General features: G+C 41.9%; 1 protein-coding gene across 6 annotated transcripts; it reads left to right on the top strand.

The window, feature by feature from the left end:
• Position 1: 1 nt before the first annotated feature.
• LOC103182565 (amine sulfotransferase) lies at positions 2-24685 on the top strand. 6 transcript variants are annotated; one of them, XM_042333729.1, is made up of 10 exons: positions 2-33; positions 1092-1178; positions 3505-3613; positions 4672-4718; positions 17125-17279; positions 18757-18959; positions 21175-21301; positions 21646-21740; positions 22746-22917; positions 24171-24685. In XM_042333729.1, exons 5-10 carry the CDS (start codon positions 17138-17140, stop codon positions 24284-24286), a joined length of 855 nt encoding a protein of 284 aa, XP_042189663.1. In that variant the 5' UTR covers positions 2-33; positions 1092-1178; positions 3505-3613; positions 4672-4718; positions 17125-17137; the 3' UTR covers positions 24287-24685. The 6 variants fall into 6 exon arrangements, with proteins under 6 accessions (XP_042189663.1, XP_042189664.1, XP_042189662.1 ...); XM_042333728.1 differs by having other exon boundaries at positions 8-33; positions 1092-1138; XM_042333730.1 differs by lacking the exon at positions 3505-3613.
• The last annotated feature ends 2575 nt before the right edge of the window (positions 24686-27260 follow it).

Genomic DNA, 27260 nt, shown 5'->3' with positions numbered 1-27260 from the left:
GGGGAAGGCGAACATCCAGAAGTGGTAGTCCAGGTGGGGATCCATGATATTGGTAAAAAAAGTGCTGAGACTCTACAGGGTCAGTATCAAAAGCTGGGGAATACATACTAAAGAATCGAACATCTAAGGTGGTGATCTCTGGATTACTCCCTGTGCCTCGGGCAAATAAGTACCAGAGTGGCAGGATCAAGCATGTGAATGCTTGGCCTAAACAGGGCTGGGGCGAATGTGCTTGCAGACAGGCTATCTAATGCTGTTGGGGAAGGTTTAAACTAGTTTTGAGGGGGGAAGGGAATGCAAAAAACGGAGAGCTAGAAAATGGAGGAAAAAAAGCGGGGGAAGTGCAGAACAGGTCAAGTTGGTCTTGGAGTGCATGTGCCTAAATGCACGGAGTTTAGCAAACAAGATTGGTGAGCTGCAAGCTCAAGTGGTCGTACGGCGATATGATGTAGTAGCAGTAACAGAGATTTGGCTCAAGCAAGGACAGGAATGGGAGTTGGATATTCCTGGCTATAATGTATTCAGGAGGGATAGGGAAGGAAAAGAAGGAGGGGTTGTGGCAATGTTAATCAAGAATACAGTTATAACCGTGGAAAGGGTTGACGTGCTGGAGGGCCCCCAAATGGAATCTATCTGGTTAGAGTTAAGGAACAAAAAAGGAGCTGTAACACTGGTAGGGGTATACTATAGACCACCAAATAGTGGGAAGGAAATAGATGAGCAGATCTGCAAGCAGATCTCAGACAAATGCAAGGCCAATAGGGTCGTGATAATGGGGGACTTCAATTTTCCCAACATAAACTGGCAAAGCAACAGCGCAAAGGGCAAGCAGGGGAAATATTCCTAAAACGCATACAGGATAACTTTCTTGATCAGTACGTTTCCAGCCCAACAAGGAAGGAAGCAGTGCTAGATCTAGTTTTGGGGAATGAAGTAGGGCAAGTGGAGCAGGTTTCAGTGGGAGAGCATCTGGACAATTCAGTGACAGATGATAAGCTGGAGCACAGAACCACAGAGGAGAAAATGCATTCAGTGAACTACATTGAAATGCAAAAACCAAGTTGATTTTTTGTCATGTGTTCTGCTTCAAGGTGGACTGTTTCCAGCAGTTACAGGAAAATCTACAGCAGCAGATAAGGTAGGTGTGGCAAAGGGGAAAAGCTACAGCAGCAGATAAGGTAGGTGTGGCAAAGGGGAAAGAAAACCGAAATACAATCTCAATGTAGAAACATTACTTACACAATTAGTTTCTCTGTTTTCGTCTGTTTCAATAACGAAGGTTGCTTCAGCAAAAGTTACATCTTTGTGACGATAGCTATGCTTTTATGATCCATTGACATAGAAACTTATACTTTATATATATATACAAAATATACTTTTATGGCTATTTACTTCCTACATTTGTCCCTTGAAATATTGATTGCTTAGCATTGATATTATTTGCTTCTTAGTGTTATTGATTGTTTACCCCATCTCCCCCACTCTCGCCCAACTCCATTGACTCCCTATCCTTCAGAGAATCCAGTTCAAGTTCCTGGTTCTCACCTACAAAGCCCTCCATGGTCTCGCCCCACCCTACCTCTGCGACCTCCTAACCTCCTACCAACCCACCCGCTCCCTCCGCTCAGCCGGCTCCGGCCTCCTACACATCCCCCAACCCACCTGCCCCACCATTGGTGGGAGAGACTTCAGCCACTCTGCCCCCAACCTCTGGAATTCTATCCACCAATCACTCCACCTTGTCCCCTCCTTAGCCTCCTTCAAGTCCCGCCTCAAGATCCTACTCTTCGACCATGCCATCAGCCACCCCTCTTCCTCTTCTCTCCCTTCTCCCCCCCCTGACCCCAGCTTGGGTCTGAAATGCTGTACACTGGTCTGCCATTCCCCCAGGTCGTGCTGATGAGCCAGACTGGCTTGTTGGTGCTTGTTGCCATTTGCCATTTAAATGCCCACTCAGCAAGTTTATTAATGTCTTGCTGTAATTTGTTGCAGTCCTCCTGTGTTAACTTCTCCCCCTAATTTAGTGTCGTCCGCAAATTTTTAAATTGTACTGCTGATTCCCGAATCCAAATCATTAATGTATATTGTGAACAACAGTGGTCCCAATACCGATCCTGGTGGAACACCACTGCCCACCCTGAATAGCTACCCTTTATCCCTACTCTCTCTTTTCTGTTTTGTAGCCAGCTTGCTATCCTTTCTGCTATTTTTCCACTGACTCCACATGCTCTGAACTTATTCATTAGTCTATTATGTGATACCTTATCGAACGCCTTTTGGAAATCTAAATATATTACATCTACAGCATTACCCTTGTATACTCTTTCTGTTATCCCTTCAAAGAATTCAATGAAGTTGGTCAAGCATGACATTCCGTTTTGAAATACCTTCTGACTATTCTTTATTTCATTTCCAGATGTTTTTCTATTACCTCATTCAGTAAGCATTCCATTATGTTTCCTACAACAAGCCCAGGGAACTATAGATCTGTCATCTTAAAGATGACAGGTCTATAGTTCCCTGGGCTTGTTCTATCTTCGTTTTTAAATATAGGTATAACATTAGCTATTCTCCAGTCCTCTGCCGCTACTCCCTTTTCTAATGAGTTATTATATATGTGTAATAGTGCTTCTGCTATCTCTTCCCTCGATTCTTTTAATATACGCAGATGCAACCATCTGGACCAAGGCTTTTATCCTCTCTGAGTTTTGTTAGTTTTTCAATTATATCTCCCCTTTGTATCTTAAATGGAGCCTTCAGGTGCTATCTGAAGACGGGCAAAGAGGTAGCAGAAGGGGTAAAAATTCCCTGGCCAACAATCCCCAAATAAAAAAGTGGAGTCCTGTAGCTCAGTGGTTAGAGCACTCGCTTTGCAAGCGAGAGACCTGAGTTCAATTCCAGGCAGAGGGCGAAACCTTGGGCAAGTTTCCTTACTCCACACAGAGCCTAATAATAATCCCTCCCTCCAAAACCAAAAACAATAATAAATTGGTCATTTTCAATCTACGACTGTTTGTGGGACATTGTTGTGCGCAATTGGCTGCCGCGTTCGCCCACAAATATACAGTCAATTCACTTTACAGTGTGTTCTGTGAAGCGCTTTGGGACGTCCTCCCGACGTGAAAAGCGCTATATCAAATGCAAGGATTATTATTATTATTATTATTATTATAAATGTATTTATATTATTTTCGATCTCTTCTACTGTCAAGTCCACCTGATCCGTCTCCCTGGGGAATACTGAGACAAAGTAATTATTTAATATTTCTGCCATTTCACTGTGGCGGCCTGTGAGCTTATCTGGTCCATCCCTTAGTGGCCCTATTCCGATTTTGATTTTTCTTTTGTTATGTATAGGTGTAGAATATTTTACTATTTCTTTTTATATTCCTTGATAATTTAACTTCATAATTCCTCTTTGCCTTCCTAATTGTTTTTTGACTATTTTCCTGACCTCTTTGTAATTTTTTTTGTCATGCTCTCCTTTGTTGTTTATGTATTTAGTGAACGCCTCTTTCCTGAGTCTCAAGTTGCCCTTACATCTTTATTCATCGCAGAAAGGGTGGATAAAATTCTTCAGGGGGAAGGCGAACATCCAGAAGTGGTAGTCCAGGTGGGGATCCATGATATTGGTAAAAAAAGTGCTGAGACTCTACAGGGTCAGTATCAAAAGCTGGGGAATACATACTAAAGAATCGAACATCTAAGGTGGTGATCTCTGGATTACTCCCTGTGCCTCGGGCAAATAAGTACCAGAGTGGCAGGATCAAGCATGTGAATGCTTGGCCTAAACAGGGCTGGGGCGAATGTGCTTGCAGACAGGCTATCTAATGCTGTTGGGGAAGGTTTAAACTAGTTTTGAGGGGGGAAGGGAATGCAAAAAACGGAGAGCTAGAAAATGGAGGAAAAAAAGCGGGGGAAGTGCAGAACAGGTCAAGTTGGTCTTGGAGTGCATGTGCCTAAATGCACGGAGTTTAGCAAACAAGATTGGTGAGCTGCAAGCTCAAGTGGTCGTACGGCGATATGATGTAGTAGCAGTAACAGAGATTTGGCTCAAGCAAGGACAGGAATGGGAGTTGGATATTCCTGGCTATAATGTATTCAGGAGGGATAGGGAAGGAAAAGAAGGAGGGGTTGTGGCAATGTTAATCAAGAATACAGTTATAACCGTGGAAAGGGTTGACGTGCTGGAGGGCCCCCAAATGGAATCTATCTGGTTAGAGTTAAGGAACAAAAAAGGAGCTGTAACACTGGTAGGGGTATACTATAGACCACCAAATAGTGGGAAGGAAATAAATGAGCAGATCTGCAAGCAGATCTCAGACAAATGCAAGGCCAATAGGGTCGTGATAATGGGGGACTTCAATTTTCCCAACATAAACTGGCAAAGCAACAGCGCAAAGGGCAAGCAGGGGAAATATTCCTAAAACGCATACAGGATAACTTTCTTGATCAGTACGTTTCCAGCCCAACAAGGAAGGAAGCAGTGCTAGATCTAGTTTTGGGGAATGAAGTAGGGCAAGTGGAGCAGGTTTCAGTGGGAGAGCATCTGGACAATTCAGTGACAGATGATAAGCTGGAGCACAGAACCACAGAGGAGAAAATGCATTCAGTGAACTACATTGAAATGCAAAAACCAAGTTGATTTTTTGTCATGTGTTCTGCTTCAAGGTGGACTGTTTCCAGCAGTTACAGGAAAATCTACTGCAGCAGATAAGGTAGGTGTGGCAAAGGGGAAAAGCTACAGCAGCAGATAAGGTAGGTGTGGCAAAGGGGAAAGAAAACCGAAATACAATCTCAATGTAGAAACATTACTTACACAATTAGTTTCTCTGTTTTCGTCTGTTTCAATAACGAAGGTTGCTTCAGCAAAAGTTACATCTTTGTGACGATAGCTATGCTTTTATGATCCATTGACATAGAAACTTATACTTTATATATATATACAAAATATACTTTTATGGCTATTTACTTCCTACATTTGTCCCTTGAAATATTGATTGCTTAGCATTGATATTATTTGCTTCTTAGTGTTATTGATTGTTTACCCCATCTCCCCCACTCTCGCCCAACTCCATTGACTCCCTATCCTTCAGAGGATCCAGTTCAAGTTCCTGGTTCTCACCTACAAAGCCCTCCATGGCCTCACCCCACCCTACCTCTGCGACCTCCTAACCCCTTACCAACCCACCCGCTCCCTCCGCTCACCCGGCTCCGGCCTCCTACACATCCCCCAACCCACCTGCCCCACCATTGGTGGGAGAGACTTCAGCCACTCTGCCCCAACCTCTGGAATTCTATCCACCAATCACTCCACCTTGTCCCCTCCTTAACCTCCTTCAAGTCCCGCCTCAAGATCCTACTCTTCGACCATGCCATCGGCCACCCCTCTTCCTCTTCTCTCCCTTCTCCCCCCCCTGACCCCAGCTTGGGTCTGAAATGCTGTACACTGGTCTGCCATTCCCCCAGGTCGTGCTGATGAGCCAGACTGGCTTGTTGGTGCTTGTTGGATTATTGGAACTAGTGTTACAATATTTCCTAGGAAACCTAACAATACCCATCAACACCCCCATGATAAATGATCTCATGTATAACCAGCTCAGCAGGGTGTAGAGCCAATATACCAGGGGTCTGGTTCCAATGGTTAAATAAATTTGTTACATAAGCATTTTATTCATGCAAAGACCAGAACAGTCATCAACTGAGTAACCAATGATGTGGAGTCCTGTAGCTCAGTGGTTTGAGCACTAGCCTCGCAAGCGAGAGAGCTTAGTTCAATTCCAGGCAGGGCGAAATGTTGGGTAAGTTTCCTTACTTCATACCCCTCTGTTTACCTAGCAGTAAGTAGGAACATGGTTGTTAGTCGATTGGTGGATCGATTCTCTGGGGGTAATAATCCCTCCCCCACCAAAATAATAAAACAATAATAATTTGGGGATTGATTGCTGCGTTTCGCCCATAAAATACACAGTCAATTCATTTTACAGTATATTCTGTGAAGCGTTTGAGACACCTCGAAGACGTGATAAGGCGTTATATGAAATCTGAGAATTATTCATAGTAGTAGTAACAGCGAAATGAAACGGAATCCACAATGCCTTTTTTAATCCCAGGTATCAGGCACACACACACACAGACAAAGACACATGCAAATTGCCTTTAATTACTTTATTTGGCTTGCAACGAGATATTAGCATTTTGTATTTGTTTTTTAAACTGGATTTACTTTGGTTGGTAGGGGGTTAGGTGGTCTTAGAGGTAGGGATGAGCAAGGCCATGGAGAGCTCTGAAGGTGAGGACCAGGATCTTGAACTGTATTCTCTGTGAGATGGGAAGCCAATGGAGTTGGGCGAGGATGGGGGTGATAGGGTCACAGAGCCTGGTTTGGGAGAAGACATGGGCTTCAGATTTCTAGATGATCTGCAGCCTATGGAGGGAGGAGTTGGGGAGACCGAGAATCATCGAGTTTGCATAGTCAAACCTGGATATTACGAATGCGTATTTGAAGGTTTCAGTGACCTGCAGTATGAGACTTGATGACAGACATTTTGTTAGGACAGCAGAGTGGCCTTGGAATCAAGGGTGGAGGCAGAGAGATATATTTGGATGTCTTTGGAGATGCTCCTTCGGATGAGACAATAAGCCAAAGTCTCATCTGCCTGGTCAGATGGACGTGAAAGATTCCATGATACTATTTGAAAAGAAAATAGTTTCTTCCAGTGTCTTGGACGACAATTCTCCAAATAAAATTAGTTGCTCACTTCATGAGTTACATTTCTGAGTGTAACTTTACTGCCATATTTGCCTACAAAATGTCATCACTTTACACTAAAATTATGTGAGGTGCTTTGAAACTTCTTATGATATGAAAGCTGCTATATTAAATGCAAGGAATGTTTTAATAATTTAAACAATATCAAAAGGCAAAATGCAATAAATGTAGTGAGGCAGGCACAATTATTTGCATTTTGGCTTCTAAACAGCTTATATTAAATGAAAGCAGGGAGGACAAGGAAGCACAGTTTTTTCTATCAAAATGAAACACGGAAGTAAGGTACAATTCTAGTATAAATCAGATCGGAAAGTCTTTTTCAAATTTGAACTGGGTTCCGAATTTGAATTTGGGTTCCGAAGTCCAAGTCAGATGTGAGGATCAGTGGAATGGCATTGGAGGCAGTAAAATGTGTTTTGATACAGATAGGAGTTGATGATACAGCTTCAAAGGTCCAAAGTCTCATTGCTCCTTCCGTGCTCAATCAAAGAAGTGATCTGGGCCATCACAACCAAAATAAAGAGAGAAGCTAATCTTGCTCCACGATGCTCTTTTCCGGGTCTTCATCAGTGAGGGGTCAGCAGGTTGCAGAGATAGGGAGGAGCAAGTCCGTGGAGTGCCTTGAAGGACAGGATGAAGATTTTGCACTCTATCCTCTGGGGTATGGGTGGAGGTGATGGGGTCATAGGTCGTAGAGGGTGAGGGAGAGGACACAAGCTACAGAGTTCTGGATGATCTGCAGCTTGTGGAGGTAATATTTGGTAAGACTGACAAGCAGGGAGTTGGCGTAGTCTAGCCTCGATGTGTTGAATGCGTGGATGAGGGTTTCAGCAGCCTGAGGGGTGAGACAGTGGTGGAGTCGGGTGATATTACGGAGGTGGGGCAAGGTAGAGTGGGTCGGATGTGGGGTAGGAAGGACAGTTGAGGATTAAACAAGACCCACGGTTCTGGACTGACTCAGTGAGATGGAATGTGCATCCATGGATAATGATACTGTCTGTGCCTGAGGTGTGGAGGCACTGATGGGCACCAATCAGGAGAGCCTCGGTCTTGTTGTCGTTCAATTGCAGAAGGTTACCTCACATCCAGGACATTTGTACTTCAGACGAAACAATAGACCTGGGATTACACCTTGACATATACTAGAAAGATCAGTCTCTAGAAATACCCCTCAGAGACAACTGACACTCGTATTACCAACACTAAACAGGGACTGGCATCCGGTAAACCCTCAGACTCAACCAGTCATATACAGCAATATTCAATCGACAATGGTGACACTAAGTCACAGAGAGTGGCTCCAGTAAACTCAACAGACACAACCAGCTATTAGCCTACTACCTAACTCGTACTGCCTAACCTGACTTCTGGGTTTCCCCTGACCAACTACTACTATTGTTATTACTTCTCTGCTTAGCAAACAGAACCTAAACCATATTACCCACTATTCCTCCTCTTTCATTTTTAATGGTCACTTTCTTACTGGAGGTACATTCCCTCACCACTGTACATACGCATAGATACAATAGAATCAATATCGATTCTACTGGGAAGTACACTAGAATACATTAGAATATACAGCACAGAAACAGGCCATTCGGCCCAACTGGTCTACGCCGGTCTTTATGCTCCACATGAGGCTCCTCCTGCCCTTCCTCAACTAAACTTTCAAGCAGGACCTTCTATTCCTTTCTCCCTCATGTACCTATCTAATTTTCCCTTAAATACATCTATGCCATTTGCCTCAACAACTCCTTGTGGTAGCATGTTCCACATTCCCACTGCTCTGTGTGAAGAAATTTCTTCTGACTTCTCTATTTCATCTATTTGTGACTATTTTATATTGATGGCCCTGGGTTTTGGTCTCCCCACAAGTGGAAACATCTTCCCTATGTCTACCCTATCAAAACCTTTTATCACTTTACAGATATCTATCAGGTCACCCCTTACCCTCCTCTTTTCAAGAGAAAAGAGTCCAAGCATATTCAGCCTTTCCTGATGGTTATAACCTCTGAGTTCTGGGATCATCCTTGTGAATCTCCTTTGCACCCTCTCCAGTGCCTCTACATCCCTTCAATAATGTGGGGACCAGAACTGCACACAGTATTCTAAGTGTGGTCTAACCAAGGTTCTGTAGCAGTTTACCATTACTGTCCTGCTTTTCATTTCTATCCCTCTAGAAATGAACCCCAATGCCTGGTTTGTCTTTTTTATGGCCTTATTAACCTGTGTTGCTACTTTTAGTGAATTGTATATGTGTACCCCTAGGTACCTTTGCTCCTCTACCTCATTTAGATTTTTATTTTCCAGGATTTTGCAACTTCCTTATTCCTTCTACTAAAATGTACCACCTCATACTTTTCTACATTGAAATGCATTTGCCATTTAAATGCCCACTCAGCAAGTTTATTAATGTCTTGCTGTAATTTGTTGCAGTCCTCCTGTGTTAACTTCTCCCCCTAATTTAGTGTCGTCCGCAAATTTTTAAATTGTACTGCTGATTCCCGAATCCAAATCATTAATGTATATTGTGAACAACAGTGGTCCCAATACCGATCCTGGTGGAACACCACTGCCCACCCCTGAATAGCTACCCTTTATCCCTACTCTCTCTTTTCTGTTTTGTAGCCAGCTTGCTATCCTTTCTGCTATTTTTCCACTGACTCCACATGCTCTGAACTTATTCATCAGTCAATTATGTGATACCTTATCGAACGCCTTTTGGAAATCTAAATATATTACATCTACAGCATTACCCTTGTATACTCTTTCTGTTATCCCTTCAAAGAATTCAATGAAGTTGGTCAAGCATGACATTCCGTTTTGAAATACCTTCTGACTATTCTTTATTTCATTTCCAGATGTTTTTCTATTACCTCATTCAGTAAGCATTCCATTATGTTTCCTACAACAAGCCCAGGGAACTATAGATCTGTCATCTTAAAGATGACAGGTCTATAGTTCCCTGGGCTTGTTCTATCTTCGTTTTTAAATATAGGTATAACATTAGCTATTCTCCAGTCCTCTGCCGCTACTCCCTTTTCTAATGAGTTATTATATATGTGTAATAGTGCTTCTGCTATCTCTTCCCTCGATTCTTTTAATATACGCAGATGCAACCATCTGGACCAAGGCTTTTATCCTCTCTGAGTTTTGTTAGTTTTTCAATTATAACTCCCCTTTGTATCTTAAATGTATTTATATTATTTTCGATCTCTTCTACTGTCAAGTCCACCTGATCCGTCTCCCTGGGGAATACTGAGACAAAGTAATTATTTAATATTTCTGCCATTTCACTGTGGCGGCCTGTGAGCTTATCTGGTCCATCCCTTAGTGGCCCTATTCCGATTTTGATTTTTCTTTTGTTATGTATAGGTGTAGAATATTTTACTATTTCTTTTTATATTCCTTGATAATTTAACTTCATAATTCCTCTTTGCCTTCCTAATTGTTTTTTGACTATTTTCCTGACCTCTTTGTAATTTTTTTTGTCATGCTCTCCTTTGTTGTTTATGTATTTAGTGAACGCCTCTTTCCTGAGTCTCAAGTTGCCCTTACATCTTTATTCATCGCAGAAAGGGTGGATAAAATTCTTCAGGGGGAAGGCGAACATCCAGAAGTGGTAGTCCAGGTGGGGATCCATGATATTGGTAAAAAAAGTGCTGAGACTCTACAGGGTCAGTATCAAAAGCTGGGGAATACATACTAAAGAATCGAACATCTAAGGTGGTGATCTCTGGATTACTCCCTGTGCCTCGGGCAAATAAGTACCAGAGTGGCAGGATCAAGCATGTGAATGCTTGGCCTAAACAGGGCTGGGGCGAATGTGCTTGCAGACAGGCTATCTAATGCTGTTGGGGAAGGTTTAAACTAGTTTTGGAGGGGGAAGGGAATGCAAAAAACGGAGAGCTAGAAAATGGAGGNAAAAAAGCGGGGGAAGTGCAGAACAGGTCAAGTTGGTCTTGGAGTGCATGTGCCTAAATGCACGGAGTTTAGCAAACAAGATTGGTGAGCTGCAAGCTCAAGTGGTCGTAGGGCGATATGATGTAGTAGCAGTAACAGAGATTTGGCTCAAGCAAGGACAGGAATGGGAGTTGGATATTCCTGGCTATAATGTATTCAGGAGGGATAGGGAAGGAAAAGAAGGAGGGGTTGTGGCAATGTTAATCAAGAATACAGTTATAACCGTGGAAAGGGTTGACGTGCTGGAGGGCCCCCAAATGGAATCTATCTGGTTAGAGTTAAGGAACAAAAAAGGAGCTGTAACACTGGTAGGGGTATACTATAGACCACCAAATAGTGGGAAGGAAATAGATGAGCAGATCTGCAAGCAGATCTCAGACAAATGCAAGGCCAATAGGGTCGTGATAATGGGGGACTTCAATTTTCCCAACATAAACTGGCAAAGCAACAGCGCAAAGGGCAAGCAGGGGAAATATTCCTAAAACGCATACAGGATAACTTTCTTGATCAGTACGTTTCCAGCCCAACAAGGAAGGAAGCAGTGCTAGATCTAGTTTTGGGGAATGAAGTAGGGCAAGTGGAGCAGGTTTCAGTGGGAGAGCATCTGGACAATAGTGATCATAACATCATTAGATTCAGAGTGCATATGGAAAGAGACAAGGAACCATCTAAGGTGAAGATATTCAACTGGAAGAGGGCAACTTTCAGTGAGTTAAAAAGGGACCTAGCCAAGGTGGACTGGAAAGAAAGATTGGCAGGTAAAACAACTAAAGAGCAGTGGGAAATCTTCAAGGATGAGATAGCTCGGCGACAGAATAAATACATTCCCACAAAAGGGAAAAGTAGGGCTTCCAAACCTCCCTGGATGACAAAGGTAATTGTATCTAGAATGAAGCAGAAAAAGGAGGCGTATGTCAATTGTCAAACCCAAGATACAGAAGACAACCAAATAGAATATAGGAAGTGCAGAAGAGGTTTTAAAAAATAAATAAGAGGGGCAAAAAGATTATACGAAAAAAGGTTAGCAGGTAACATTAAAGCAAATTCTAAAATATTTTATAAGCATATCAAGAAAAAAAGGCTCGTCAAAGGTAGGGTGGGGCCAATTAAGGACCAAGGGGGAAATCTTATTGTGGAGGCAGAGGGGAATGAGTACTTTGCATCTGTCGTCACAAAAGAAGTAGATGCACCAAATGCTGCAATATTGGAGGAGAGGGTAGAGGGATAGGATAGGTATAAACAGAGAGGAAGTACTGAAAAGGTTGACTGCGCTGAAGGTAGATAAGTCGCCTGGTCCGGACGGGATGCAACCAAGATTACTATGGGAGGCACGGGTACAAATAGCGGAAGCTTTGGCTACAATTTTTCAATCTTCGTTGGACACAGGAGTGGTGCCAGAGGGCTGGAGAGTGGCCAATGTGACTCCCCTGTACAAAAAGGGACAGAAGGGAACTACAGCCAGTCAGCCTAACATCAGTAGTGGGGAAACTCCTGGAGACTATAATCCGGGACAGAATAAATCTTCACTTAGAAGAATATGGGTTAATTAGGGACAGCCAACATGGATTTGTTAAAGGCAAATCTTGTCTGACAAATCTCATAGAATTTTTCGATGAGGTAACGGAGAGGGTGGATAAAGGTAGTGCAGTTGATATAGTTTATATGGACTTTCAAAAGGCATTTGACAAAGTGCCACATGAAAGACTTGTAAGAAAGATAGAAGCCCATGGTATAAAAGGGACAGTGGCAGCATGGATCCAGAACCAGCTGGGAGACAGAAAGCAGAGAGTTGTGGTGAACAGCTGCTTTTCTGGCTGGAGGGAAGTGTACAGTGGCATCCCCCAGGGATCGGTATTAGGACCACTGCTCTTCTTGATACACATAAATGATCTGAACTTGAGTATAGCAAGAACCATTTCCAAGTTTGCGGACGTCACAAAGTTAGATAGGGTGGTAACAATGAGAAGGATAGTAGCCAACTGCAGGAAGACATAGACAGAATGGTAAAATGGGCAGACACATGGCAGATGAGTTTCACTGTGGAGATATGCGAGGTCATGCATTTTGGTAGAAAGAATGAGGGGAGGCAATATAGGCTACGTAATACAATCTTAAGGGGGGTAAAAGAACAGAGAGACCTGGGGATGCAGGTAAATGAATCCTTGCAGGTGGCAGGACAGGTAGATAAAGCTGTAAAAAGGGCATATGGGATACTAGGCTTTATAAATAGGGGCATAGAGTACAAGAGTCAGGAAGTTATGATTAACCTATATAAAACACTGGTTAGGCCTCAGTTAGAATACTGCGCCAGTTCTGGGCACCACACTATAGGAAGGATGTTAAGGCAATGGGAAGGGTGCAGAGGAGATTTACGAGGATGGTACCAGGAATGAGGGACCTTGATTATGAGGAAAGGCTGGAGAGGCTGGGATTATTCTCATTGGAGCAGAGAAGGTTACGAGGAGACCTGATAGAGATCTTCAAAATCATGAGGGGATTTGTTAGGTTAGAACGGGAAAAACTGTTTCCATTGGTGGGTGTGTCGGTGACTCGAGGTCACAGATTCAAAATAGTCTCAAAAAGAAGCAGAGGGGAGGTGAGAAGAACTTTTTTCACGCAGTGAGTTGTTCGAATCTGGAACGCATTGCCTGAAAGGGTGGTGGAGGCCGATTCGATAACAACTTTTAAAAACGTGGTGGACGGGTATTTGAGGAGGACGGGTTTGTAGAGTTATGAGGAAAGGACTGGGGGAGTGAGATTGACATTAATTGCTCTATTCAAAGAGCAGGCACAGACTCGATGGGTCGAATGGTCTCTTTTTGTGCTGTACGATTCTATGATTCTATGATTGATATTATTTAGCTTTGTCTTGCTTTTTAGCAGAATATATTTCTCTTGGACTCTATTGATCACTGTTTTAAATGTTTCCCACTGCTGCTCTATTTCTTTGTTTGCCAATATTAGCCGATAGAAATCCTGCAGCTCAGTGGTTAGAGCACTCACCTGGCAAGCGAGAGACCTGGATTTGATTCCCGGCAGGGCGAAACCTTGGACAAGTTTCCTTACTCCACATGCCTGATAATAATCCCTCAAGAAAAAACCCAATAATAAATTGGTCACTTTAATCTACGACTGTTTGTGGGACATTGCTGTGTACAATTGGCTGCCCCGTTTTGCCCACAAAATATACAGTGACTTCACTTCACAGTATATTGTTTGAAGCGTTTTGAAACATCTAGAAGACATGAAAAGTGCTGTATCAAATGCAAGGATTATTATTATTAATATTGTTTTCCAGTTTATTTTCCTAAGTTCCATTCTTATCCCCTCAAAATCAGCTTTTTTCCAATCTATTACCATGGTCTTTGTTGTACTCATGTCCTTCTCAATCTTTATCTTAAACCTTATTAAGTCATGATCGCTATTGCCTAATATAATAATATTATTATTATTAGATGTTCCCCTACTCGTACTTCTCTTATCTACTCTGGTTCATTTCCCATTACTAAATCCAGCAGGGATTTCCCTCTTGTTGGGCCCTCATACTGGGTAAGAAAAGAGTCCTGTACACATTGAAGGAACTCCATTCCCTTATCCACTTTACCTACCTCTTCTAGCCAATTTATTTTGGGGTAGTTGAAATCTCCCATGATTATTACTCTATGTCCCTAATTTGCTTGCATATTTCGTCCTCTACCTCCCTTCCACTGTTAGGTGGTCTGCAGAGTAGTACTATTTGTGTGATTGATCCCTTCTATCTTTTATCTCTATCCACACAGATTCTGTTTCTATCTTACTGTTGGCTATGTCCCTTTTTTCTTGTACCATGATATTATCCCTAACAAGTACAGCTACTCCACCGTCCTTTTTCCCATCTCTATCCTTTCTAAATATGTTATACCCTGCAATGTTTAGTTGACAGTCCTGTTCTTTTTGTAGCCACATTTCAGTAATCCCAATTATATCTGGTTCCTCATTACGAATTATTGCCTCCACAGCTGACCCTCCATACAACTCCAACTATTTCAAAGTTACATCTTTCTTTTATGCGTTTCTAACTCCACTTCCCCTTGTCACAGAGATAGCCCCCACCTTTTGTAGGCTGCTTTGGAGATAGAGATATGGACAACTTCTGGGCAGCCTTCCACAGCCTGCTTGTTTCTCAGCCTTGAAGTAGGCAGGCGTCTGAGGCTGCAGCCTTTTCTTTCTATGGTCCATTGTTCTTACAACTATACTCAAGGACCCGATTGCTCATTATCTCAGAGGACTGAACATCTTCCCAGGAAAATATGAAATGTAATCAGAAGCTAACCTCAGCCTGTCCAGCAAAGCTACTTTTAACCATTTAACTATTAAACCTTCTGGAACATTTGATTGCTGTTTGAAATATACCAATGTATCCCGAGGTAATAGTCAATATATTTCAACACCATGCTGGTTGATTCTTCAACGATAATGTCCAGGAGTTTTGTAGAACTGCTTGGCATAGTACTAGACTATTGAGACTGCCACAAAGAATTGACTTGATTCCAAACTTTCATTATCAAGCGTGCCACCTCAGAGTCAATTCAATCCCAAAGAACCTTCACTTACCTCCCCGCGAGGAGGCAATGGCTTCAATCCATCAATGGAGCAAGTGGTGTGGGGTGTGCCAGGACCAATTTTGTACAATGATACACAATTATCAGGATCATCATATGACTCCTCCCTCTGTAGTCATAGAATGAATGAACACAATGATGACTGTAAGGCTACTTGTTAGATATTATTGGCCAAGGGCTTATATTGTTTATCCTAAGAAGATTTTTAAAAAAGCATAGATTGGGTTATTCAGCCCTCAAAGCCCAATCCTTCCACAGTCACACAAAGCCTATCCAATAGGAACTTCAGCCTGCCCATTTCATCTCAAGTACAAAGAAAACCTATTTCCCTTCACAGGCAACATTTCCTCCTTGCACCGCAGAAATACTTCTGTCCCATGGGAGTATTATTCATTTCAGTCTGGGCCTGTTCCCTGTAGCCTCTAATACTGTTCTCAAGCACATAATTCATCACCATTGTTTTTGTTGGGAGTCTACTCCATATTTATCCACTACATTGTGTGTGGGACAAAATATTAATCTTATTATTAATAGTTATCTAAATTATTATTATTAATTTATTAATCTACTGCCCCACTTAAGATCTTTTATTTTTAAACCTATGCTCTCTAGCTCAACTCTCATGGTCCAAGCTTGCTTGCATCTACGCCATCGAGATCTTATCATTTTAAAGAACTGAATCATGCCTTCCTTCAATCTTATTTTTTTACAGAGAAAAGATTCAGCTCCACCAGTCTCTCTTTATAAACTAGAAGCTTTTAGATGCTCAAATCATCCTTGTTGTTCTTCTCTGAACATGTGCTTTCACTCACAAAGGAATGTAGGAACAATAATAATTCTTAGATTTGGTGTAGGGCCTTTCGCTTTGCGGGCCATCTCAACCCGTTTCTCAGGATTTTACTGTGAAGTATAGTAACTGTGTATTTTGTGGGTGAATGCAGCAATCAGTTTTGAACACAATAATGTCCCACAAACATACATAAAATGAAGAACCAATTTTATTTGGGGGTTTATTGGCCAGGATCCCGGGAGAAACTCAATTCTCTTTTCTAATAGTGCCATAGGTTTTTTAACATCTCTCTGACCAGGCAGATGATTCCTTGGTTTAATGTCTCATCCAAAGGACAGTTTGTAGGAATACTTTCAGGACACTAAAGAAATGCAGGACTATTCAGCCCAATGAACCTGCTCCATTATTTCATTAGATCATAGCAGCTCTTTATATTTTTAATCCCATTTCCCACTCTTGTATATTGTTTCGGTTTGAGTGGGCACAATTCATAATTTGATAATTGTGAACATCTTTAAATAAAACTTGTTAAAAAGAATCTAGTGATTTATATTGTGGAACAAAAAATTTGCCCAAAGAAGCAATCCTATCAGTCCTATTATCTCTATTATGAAGCAATCCACACTTATTTAGAAAATATTGAATTAATTTATTGTACTTTCCAATTTTAAGAACCTGACATTTGGGTGAAGAACATTTATTCATTTATTCCAGGCAGGGCGAAACCTTGGGCAAGTTTCCTTACTCCACACGCCTAATAATAATCCCTCCAAAACCAAAAACAATAATAAAATTGGCATTTTCAATCTACGACTGTTTGTGGGACATTGCTGTGCGCAATTGGCTGCCGCGTTCGCCCACAAATTTACAGTCAATTCACTTTACAGTGTGTTCTGTGAAGCGTTTTGGGACGTCCTTCCGACGTGAAAAGCGCTATATCAAATGCAAGGATTATTATTATTATTATTATTATTATTATTCTTGTTTTCTGATTGTAGGTTATTCGACAGAATGGCCCAAACTGAAGATTTTTATTTCCAGTACAAAAAATGTAACTTTGTCTCCTCCATCTACACAAGAGAACATTTAGAGCAACTGGAACTTTTCGAAATAAGGGATAGCGATGTGTTTGTGGTGACATACCCAAAATCCGGTAAGGAATTTACATTGTAGAATAGTAACAAAATTTAGAGGGATTATTTTTTTCATGCTTATCCTTTCAATCTTCTCTCATCCTCAACCAGCTGCAAGAAAGCCTCAATGACACCAATAACTTGCATTTATATAGCACTCTTCATGCAGGGTAGTTTCTCGGAGCAACGCACAGTGGCAGGATAGGAAGCAAATATTTCAGGCTCATACCTTAGCTTTAAGATCACTGTTTTTAGAAATCAACCTTCCCAAATTCGGAGTCAAGAATAGTGAAGATTTCAACTTTCCCGATACTGTTTTTATTGACAACATTATCGTGCAGCTTCATAAACACCAATTTAGCTGATTTAACATTCTGTAAAACCACAGTCAAAACGTCAGTTCCAAAATACACAGTCAACCCACTTTATAATGTATTCTGTGAAGCATGTTTAGATGTCTCAATGACATGATGAGGCGCTATATCATTGGAGTTGGGATTGTTCACTCCCGAAAACATTTGACAATTTATGACTGAAATTCTGCTGCTTCAAATCAGTCATGGAACATTGCATTTTCACCCCAACTAGTCTTAAAGCATTTGGGGACTTCAGTTTTGATTTAACAGTATCAATCACACACCTAGGTTCTCTGATAGACTCACACAACTTTGAATTTGGCCCTTTTTCTACTTTTCATTCCAATCACCATGGTACTGTGTGAAGTTGCTAAGATGAATCCACTGGCTTTGGCTTTGTAGCCCATGATGTTTTAAACAATTTATTTCTTATAAAACTTAGTTATTTTAACATATTTCACCATTTATTTCATTTAGATCTTTCAATTAGAAAATATTCTGGTTAATAGTTTACCTCCGCCTCGACCCCTCCCTTGCCTCCTTCAAGGCCTGTCTCAAGACCTTCCTCTTTGATCGTGCCTTCGGCCACATTCCCACCCTGACCACCCCTATCCTCCATCCCTCTTGAATCTAAATCCCAGTTCAGGTGAAAACCCATAACTGTACAGTGCTTTGGGATGTCCTTCCAATGTGAAAGACGCTATACAAATGTAATTTGTTACTGTTAATTGTAATTCCAAATTAGAAAATAGAATGTCATTTTTAAGTGAGAACAGTTGCTTGAGCGGCCACATATGGCCAACTAGGCAATGTTCACATTCACTACCCTCTCCACCCCACCATAGGTGACAGAGCTTTCAACCTTTATACCCCAACTCTGTGGAACGCTTTCCAAAAATCCCTCTGCCTCACACCTTTCCCTAAATAACAGGAAAATACCTCAAAAGCTTACATATTCAACATTGGTCAATCCCTACTATCCTACTTACTGTTCACCTTGCTCAGGTTTCCAATCTAACTCTGTAAACACTTCAAGACATTACAGTATGACAAGCATGTTATATAAGTGCATGTTGTTGCTCATATGGGGCCTTATTTACATCATTGTTCTTACCATTTATTTTCCTGTCTCACACATTAGGCACTGTTTGGATGCAGCAGATTGTGAGTTTGATCAATTCTGATGGTGACCCAACTGAAGTACAAAACACACAAGCACACAAGCGGGTCCCTTGGATTGAGGTGCCTCCCTCAAATTTTCAATTACGTCCATCACCTCGCTTGAATGTCACCCATTTACCCTACCATTTAGTTCCAAAGGAGTTGAAAGAAAAAAAGGGAAAGGTAAGAATGTTATTTCTACAATGTAATGTTTTCATATATTACTAATTATTTCACTGTTTATGTATTAACAACTGATATGTTTTTCTAATACAAAACTCAGTATAAATTATTGAAGGATTGATGTCTCGCTAAATGAAGAGATTTCAGGATCCCTATATGGCACTGCTAATGACAGCACAGCCAGCCTGACTCATTGGTAAGACTTGGAAGGGCAGACCAGTCACTGGAGCAAGGACTTTTCTCTCTCAGTTACTGTTAACCCTGCAATCCAAAGCCCTAATGGGTTGGATGGTTCTAGCTGGATAAGTAGTAGATAGCTTGCCAGATAGTAGTTTCAATGGCAAGCTGTGAGATTTTAGCTGGTTAAACTCCAGGAGTACCATAACACACACTCTGGCATCCCCAAGCCTTGGCTCTTGCCAAACTGTTCCTAACATTATATGTAATTAGGTGAGCAGGATGAGTCCCTCCAGGGAGAGAATGCGTATTCCATTCCAATAAATATTTTTGGAATTTCAATGTGTATGTGGGATGTATGGAACTCTCAGTTTGCCTTGGATACTCTTAAGCATGATGATGGATTTTGCCATGTGTCAGACAACCAGCTGTGACCCCCACTCCAAAAAATGGCGAAAAAACAGCTTCATATTGGCTATTTCCAACATTTCACAAGATTAGTTTGAAAGAAGAAGGCCATGCAGCCCATCTGATCTCATCCCTATAGAATACCCACCCTACCATTCCCTGCATCCTACATCAAGCTGCTTTTTAAATAAATCCAGTGTCCTGGCCTCAATCACCTTTCCTGGCATTCTGTTCCAGTTGTATCTGTGGAGTGAACTTTGCAATGTTGCAATAAGTTCATTTGTAAAATGAACACCTATGGTGCAGATTAACACGTGTTTTGATTTAGTGTCCTTATGATATTTGACACATCCGCTGGTCCCCATGTCTGCTGGAGGCAGCCGCTTTCCTTATTTTCAGCCCGAACCCCTTCTCAATGTCTGCACTGAGAAGTAAGCCATTCAGCATTGGCTTGATTGGCCAATCGGCCTGTTTCCATGCTATATCATTCTAAGTACTTGTACTCCAGGCTTGGATCATTGCACCCTGGTTAGCAGCCTTTACTCTGACTTTTTTATATGGTAAAGCTAAGTTCTGCTAACAAGTTGTCCAATGCACAAGGTTAGTAAATTTGCAAGTTTCAATAGAATCAGGATGTTTTCATTAGTGAAGTGCTGTGAGAGTTCTTGACCATGTGATAAGGTGCTATATTAAATGCAAGAATTATTGCAAACATTATTATCAAGAGAAGTTAATGCAATCATTTTCACAATGCTCTATTACAATAAGAGTAACAAAAACCAACAAATTTCATTTATATAGCACCTTTCACATCGGGAAGATGTCCCAAGGTGCTGAATAATCGAGGGTTTGCATCGAATTGGATTTGCATTCAGAAGAGGTGGGATGGGAAGATGACCAAAGGCATAGTCAAAGAGAAAAGTCTTGAGATAGACCTTGAAGGAGATGAGGTAAGGGGCGAGGTGAAATTGCAGAGAGTTGGGAGCAGAAAGGCTGGAAGCTCAACCACCAATGGTGGTGTGGGCAGAGTGGAGACATGAAGCAGGTCAGTGCCTGCCAAGTGGAGGGAGTGGGCAGGTTGTTAGGGATTTAGAAGATTGCAGAGTTGGGGCAATTTAAAAGTGACGACAAGGATCTTGAACTCAATCCGCTTGGGAATAGGGAGTCAGTGGAGCCAGACAAGGATTTGGGTGACAGGCTCATAGCGCCTGGACGTCCGGCAAGCAGAGTTGGCATTGTCAAGCCTGGAAGTGACAAAATCATGCGTAAGGATCTCAGTGGCCTGAGGGGAGAGGTAGTGGTAGAAGCAGACAATGTTGCTTAGATGGGAGAAAGCTAAATGGGTCAAGCCGCAGATGTGTGCGTAAAAGACAGTTGAGAGTCAAACAAGAGACCAAGGTTCTGGAGGGGTTCATGCAAGGATTGCAGGGATAAGAAAGAGTGAAACTGGCAAGCAAAGACTCCTTCCAATACTTTGGAGAGGAAAGGGAGGTTGGAGATGGGACAGTAGTTAGGGAACAGAGATGGGTTGATTTGAAATTAAGTGTTATTTCTATTATTGGAATATATTTAGCACATCATGAAAATGTACTTTATTTTATACTAAAAGTATATGGTTCTTTCTTTGCAGGTTATTTATGTTGCTCGAAATCCAAAGGATGTAATAGTGTCATCATATCATTTCCACAATCATCTTGCCTTCTATGAATCATCAAAGGATTTTTCAGATTTTCTGGAAAAATTCATTGATGGTGCACGTAAATATTCAGCTATTATTATATATTTTATATGTAAATGAATAATAATAATTTTGTGTCTGATATCATACCTATTAACACTGATTGTCCAGCGCCTTGTCTTTTAAACACTGGACTTTTACTTTGATTCATACATGAAATCTGATCATCTCTAATTATACAATGCTTATAGATTGTTGGCTTGTGGATGCTGAGATGCTAACACTGATTTAAATGTTTTAAATCACTGCCCAAAACCCAACCCCCAGCTTGGGTCCGAAACATTGATTGTCCAGCGCCTTGGGACATCCTCATGACGTGAAAGGCCTATGCAAATGAAATTTTCTTGTTGTTTTCTCTGATAGTGGAATTCAGCTCCTGGTTTGACCACGTAAGGGAATGGTACAATCACAGGGATGAATTCAACTTCATGTACATTACTTATGAAGAAATGAAGAAGGTAGTGAATCACTTTTAGCTAAACATTTTCTGTTTCAGTCAGCCTGATACCATCTCAACTCTCCAAAGTGTAAAATAACCTCATACAGTAAATGGCAGCAAGTACTGCTTCAGGCATATGGGGTAAGGACAGGTAAATGGGACTGAAAGGATTGTTCATGAGGGAGCTGGCACAAATACGATAAGCCAAATGGCCTTCTCCTGTGCTATAAGTTTCTATGGTTCCATGGAGAGACACTTTTACAAACTGATGTTGCTAGGGATCAAAGATAAGACATAGATGTGGATTGACAGCACTGTTTAAAGGCCAGAAAGCTGAGATTAGTGGTTAGGGGAACTAGATTAAAATGGAAACGCAGGGTTCTGTGCTGGGGCAGTTACATTTGCAATATATAAGGACCTGTGGAATCAGAGGAGCCAATATGAAAGTCAAATAGGATGGTGTGCTTCCTTACCAAATTAGTTGAGTTTAAAGACCCGAAGTTTCACCTTGGTCTGTTAAAACTATGTTGTGTTAAAATTTAAGATTACTCAGAAACATGGAAAATACCTAAATTCGGGCTCACTTTGTATAGCTCTAATCACTTTTTTTTAATAATCCTAGCCAAAGAAAATTGTGCTTTGTCTTGTCCAGGTAATTCTTTTGAGGACCATTGAGGTGAAGCTTGTGAGGTGTGACCTGATAATGATTGCTCCTATTATTATATCACATGGCAGCAATTCTTCATGTTATAATATTTCCTATTCACTGTGCTTCACAATCCAGCTTGTCCGCAATAACCTGTGAAGCTCACATTGTTAATTATTTTAATGTCCTCAAACCTCAGAAAACTTGGTAGTACCAACCATATGGAAAAGAGAGGATCTATTCATTCTAGAATATTTAGCACCTTTAATGGATGGATAATAAATAATTTAGGACATTTCATTTATTTAGTGTCACCAAACTGCTTTACTCTTATTATGCACCAAGGTTCAAAACAATTTGTTGCACTATGTCCAACAGGATCTCAGGGCGTCAATACTAAAGATATGTTCCTTCCTTGGGAAGCACTTGGACAATGAAAAGCTCAACACAGTATTGGAACTCTGCACCTTCAACACAATGAAAGTAAATCCGATGGCCAACTATGAAAAAGTTCCCAAAAAATCCAATGATGGGGCATTTCTTCGAAAAGGTACAGTCTAAATGCTTGCGCTTATCCATGCACACACTGTAAATAACACTCAGTAAAGACTAACTTTCAGTTTTAATTAAGAGAATCCTTTGTATGTGTTTCTCTCTTTCTGCTCTAGCCTCCTCTTTGGGGTGTGGATCTATGAGCACTGGTTGTATTCCAATGCCAAGCCCTTCTCACCCCCTGCCCATCTAAGTGTCTACTGTTCAACAGTAGAGTCTGTCAGAGCTAAGCTTGGCCTATTCCCCATTTGACTGCCATACGTGCACACAACCAGGAAAGAGTGCTGCAGAGGGATCTGGAGCAGGTATCCTGTCTCCCTGATCCTGACAAGGCCAGGCCAATTTAGCCTCTGCCATGCATCCCTGGCTGAAACCAGCATGGACTGGGATTCAGACAAGGAGCTCCCAGTCAAGCCGTTGTGTGAGCCGCTATATAAAGTTGTTGTTGATAGTCCGTACGGTGCAGCTCTGTCCTTATGGGGCAGGCAGGAGGCCAGAGCCACCTGAGGGGAGGCAATGGGTAGTAGGTTGGGGAGTAAGCATATTGGAGAGGTAGGGAGGTACCAGGGCATGAAGGGATTTGAAGGCGGGGCTGCTGCTGTTTCTTTCTTGAACCTTGATTGTGCACTCCAATATGGATTTTGGCCGTTTACCTCAGTTCGTTCATCACCTCCTGTCTCGCCTACTCAAATGCCCTCCTCACCAGTATCCCCAGCTCCACGATCCACAAAATGTAGCTAATCCAAAACACTGCCACCCACACACTCAGCCGCACTGTACTCCGTACCCCCGTCACACCAGTTCTTGCCAAACCCAACGGGCTCCTAATCACCAAACAGTTTCAAGATCCTCTCACTTGTCTTCAAATCCCTTCATGCCCGGCATCTCCCTACCTCTCCAACCTGCTTACTCCCCAACTCACTACTGGTTGCCTTCACTCAGCTGGCTTTAGCCTCCTGCTTGTCCCTGATGCCCTCCATTCCACCATCGGTGGCCTCTCTTTCAGCCACTATGCCTTGAAATTCTGAAACACTCTTCCTTAATCCCTCTGCCTTGCCCCCTCCTTCTCCATCTTCAGGGCATGCCTGAAGACTTTCCTTTTCGACCATGCTGATGTTCACCTCGCCCTGGCTCGGTGTCGTACTCCACCACTATCAACTGCTCTGGGACGCTACCCTGCTTGAGGGGTGCTATATAAATGCAAGTTGTTCTGTATAATAATGCTAATGAGTTCTCTTTTTTTGCTTTCAGGCACAATTGGCGACTGGAAAACTCATTTCACTGTTGCCCAATCTGAGATGTTTGACAGGATTTTCCAAGAAAAAATGAAGGACTTCCCTTTATCATTTGTATGGGACCAGGAATAAATAAGGGGCAGATTCGTAAAACTTCAAGGATGTAATGTTCTGGTAATTAGTGAGGGGAAATGTTTGCGGGTAGAGTTTTTGCAACACATCTCTAAGCAGTTTTTATTGTAATGGATCATTTAAGAAAGTTTAATATTTTACTAAATAAGCATTTAAATCTTCAAATCATCTGATGTACAGAGACTGGGACTATAGATTAACTTAAGGACTTGACAGCTTGCTGGTTGACTCATCACTTTTCTAAATGTTGGCAACATGAAATAAGACATCTATTTTCGTGGAAAGCACTTGTATTTTAGAATTTGAGTTCTGATAATCCCTAACAATTTACAAATGTTCGGAGGCACGAAACTGGAGAGAAAATGGGGGATCTCTGTTTATCTGTGAGAAGCAGCAACAGAAAAGAAGGCAGAGAAGAGGAGGATGAATCAGAACAACATCAACAACTATTTACATTTATTTAGCACCCTTCACATACTGGTAGCATCTTAGAGCATTTAAGTGCAGATTATGTGTACTCATTTTTACAGATACTCAAATTATATGAATGCAATGGGTTATCATTTGCTTGAAATAAAATAAGAAGAATTATGTTACAATTGTGCAGGTTTCTATCCTAAGAAAAGGCCAGGCAAATCTTATTTTCTATGGAAAGTTGAGCCACAAAGAGGCCTGAAATTCCATTGAGATTGGTCTGCAAGATCAAATTTCATCTTGAAATCTAAGATCACCCAAAATTGTGGAAAATTCTGGAAACTTTGGTCTTAATTTCGAAGCTATTTTTATGCAGTTTTTGAGATTAACCGGTTGCCAAAGTAAAATTTAATTGAAGAAATTTCCACAATTCTTTGCAATCTTAACACAAAGTAGTCCGAAGGTTAAGACTGGGTGGAATTTCAGAATTTTTGTGTTTAACCTTGGAAAGAAATTTTCCTTTGAACTGAAGATTTAATACAAATAGTAATTTGTTACACTTCTGGTTTTTATTTTGAGGTTGTGAGTCTCCTATTTTTACATTATTTTCTCTTTTCTCCCATTCCCCTAAACAGGCATGAAAATGCCTTACAGCTCCCCTGCACTATCGGCCGGTGAGTGATCACCTGACTTGTCACTAAGCCATCCAAATCAGAAAGTCCCAGGTCCATTTCCCAGTTTGTGTTGAGTTACTTGATATCAGTTGTTATCCGCTCGTACTCTACTTCTATTCCTAGCCACTTCCTGTCTGCCCAGCCAACAGAGGCCTGCTGTGTGTCCCCTGCCCTCCCTTGCTACCTTCAATGATCAAGGCTTTAGTCATTATGGCCAAACCACTATATCTCCCCGCCTCCATCTCCCCGCCTCACTCCCTCTGTATCTTAAATCATACTTTAAAATCAATCTTTTTGATCATGCTTCTGGATACCTCCTGTGAAATTGGGTTCAAGCGTTTGTCAGAAGCCACACAAAGGATATTATTAAAACATTTTATTAGCAATTATAAAACCATACAAGCATAAGCATCGCATTACCCTGACGCATTATCATTACTCGTCGCGCTTAAATGACTACTAAATCATTATCTTAACAAGATACACTCAATATTAAAATTCTAAACATATATTAAAAAAATGTGATATAGGAAATGTGCCTAAATAATCTCTAACTGTTTTGTCCTCTTTCCCTCAAAGGCACTCTTCTTCCTCTCCATAGAGGTTTGTCCCCTTCCTCTCCTCAGAGGCTTCGAGTAAACTAGTTTTAGCTATCGATTTTTATACCCTTTTTCGCCAGCCATCTGCGTTCTAACACTTTTTTTCATGGCTTCTTTCCCACTCTCTGCACTTTTCCCAGGTATTCTTTCCCTATCTTCAAGTTATTTCTCCTTATACCAGCTAGGGTAGCTTCTGCAAAAGAACAATACTCCTACTATTCCATCTTCTGTAGCCTGACCAAACCACCTGACTCCATGTCCCTGAAGTTTCAGTCCTTCTTTCTAACTCTGTCCATGTGACCTGCTCACTTTAAGTTTTTTCTCAGTTTTAATTATTAGTTTGCATCCCATCTATTTTCCTGGTCCAATTATCCCAGATTCCTATCTCTCCTGCCCATAGGTCAAGTGTGACAAATGCCAAATGCGAGGAGGTCATGGACTTCTTTCATCTAAAATACTTAACATCCGCCAGGCAGCCTCATCCACCTGCCGCTTGTCACCCACAACCTCGCCCTCTCTGTCCCCCTCACCTTCCTCATTATCTGCTCCTACCACCACCCCCATTCTACATTCCTTCCTCCCCATCTCTCCCTCCTCCCTCTCACCCACCATCACCTCCATGAAACGCACCACCCGCTACCTCGACCCCCTCCCCACCAACTTACTGGTCACCCAGCTCCCCCTCCTCTGCCCACTACTGGCTGACATCATCAACCAGTCCCTCTCCTCTGGATCAGTCCCTGCCCCCCTCAAAACTGCTGTCATCAACCCCTCCTGAAAAAACCCTCCCTAGATCCCTCAAACCCCAGCCAATACCGCCCTATTTCTAACCTGCCCTTCCTCGCCAAAGTCCTAGAATGCATTGTTGCCAATCAACTTTGCACACACCTCTCCTCCCACTCCCTCTTCAAACCCCTCCAGTCCGATTTCCTCCCTGCCCACAGTACAGAGACTGCGCTTGTGAAAGTCACAAACGATATCCTCTCTATCTGTGAGCAGGACTCCCGCTGCCTCCTTGTCCTCCTGGACCTCTCTGCCGCGTTCGACACAGTCAATCATGCCATCCTCCTCCACCGCCTTTCCTCTGTCATCCACTTCAGTTGGACCGCACTCGTCTGGTTCGAGTCCTATCTCGCAAACCGCCAGCAGTACATCTGCACAAACAGCTTCTCCTCCCGCTGTCACCCGAATCCATCCTTGGCCCCCTCCTCTTTCTGATCTACATGCTCTCTCTTGGGATGTCATCCGCAGACATGGGGTACACTTCCACATGTATGCAGATGACAC

The sequence above is a fragment of the Callorhinchus milii genome, unplaced genomic scaffold, assembly GCF_018977255.1.
Source record: "Callorhinchus milii isolate IMCB2004 unplaced genomic scaffold, IMCB_Cmil_1.0 Scaffold3, whole genome shotgun sequence".
In the NCBI taxonomy this organism is placed as follows: Eukaryota; Metazoa; Chordata; class Chondrichthyes; order Chimaeriformes; family Callorhinchidae; genus Callorhinchus; species Callorhinchus milii.
The sequence above is the reverse complement of the archived record's forward strand: the minus strand, read 5'-3'. Positions and strand labels throughout refer to the sequence as shown.

Excerpts from the sequence above, each read along its gene's own strand:
- LOC103182565 (XM_042333730.1), top strand. The coding sequence starts at position 17,138 with ATGGCCCAAACTGAAGATTTTTATTTCCAGTACAAAAAATGTAACTTT. Across the intron at positions 17,280-18,756 it reads GGTGACATACCCAAAATCCG|GCACTGTTTGGATGCAGCAG; the intron begins GTAAGGAATTTA and ends CTCACACATTAG. Across the intron at positions 22,918-24,170 it reads TGGGGCATTTCTTCGAAAAG|GCACAATTGGCGACTGGAAA; the intron begins GTACAGTCTAAA and ends TTTTGCTTTCAG.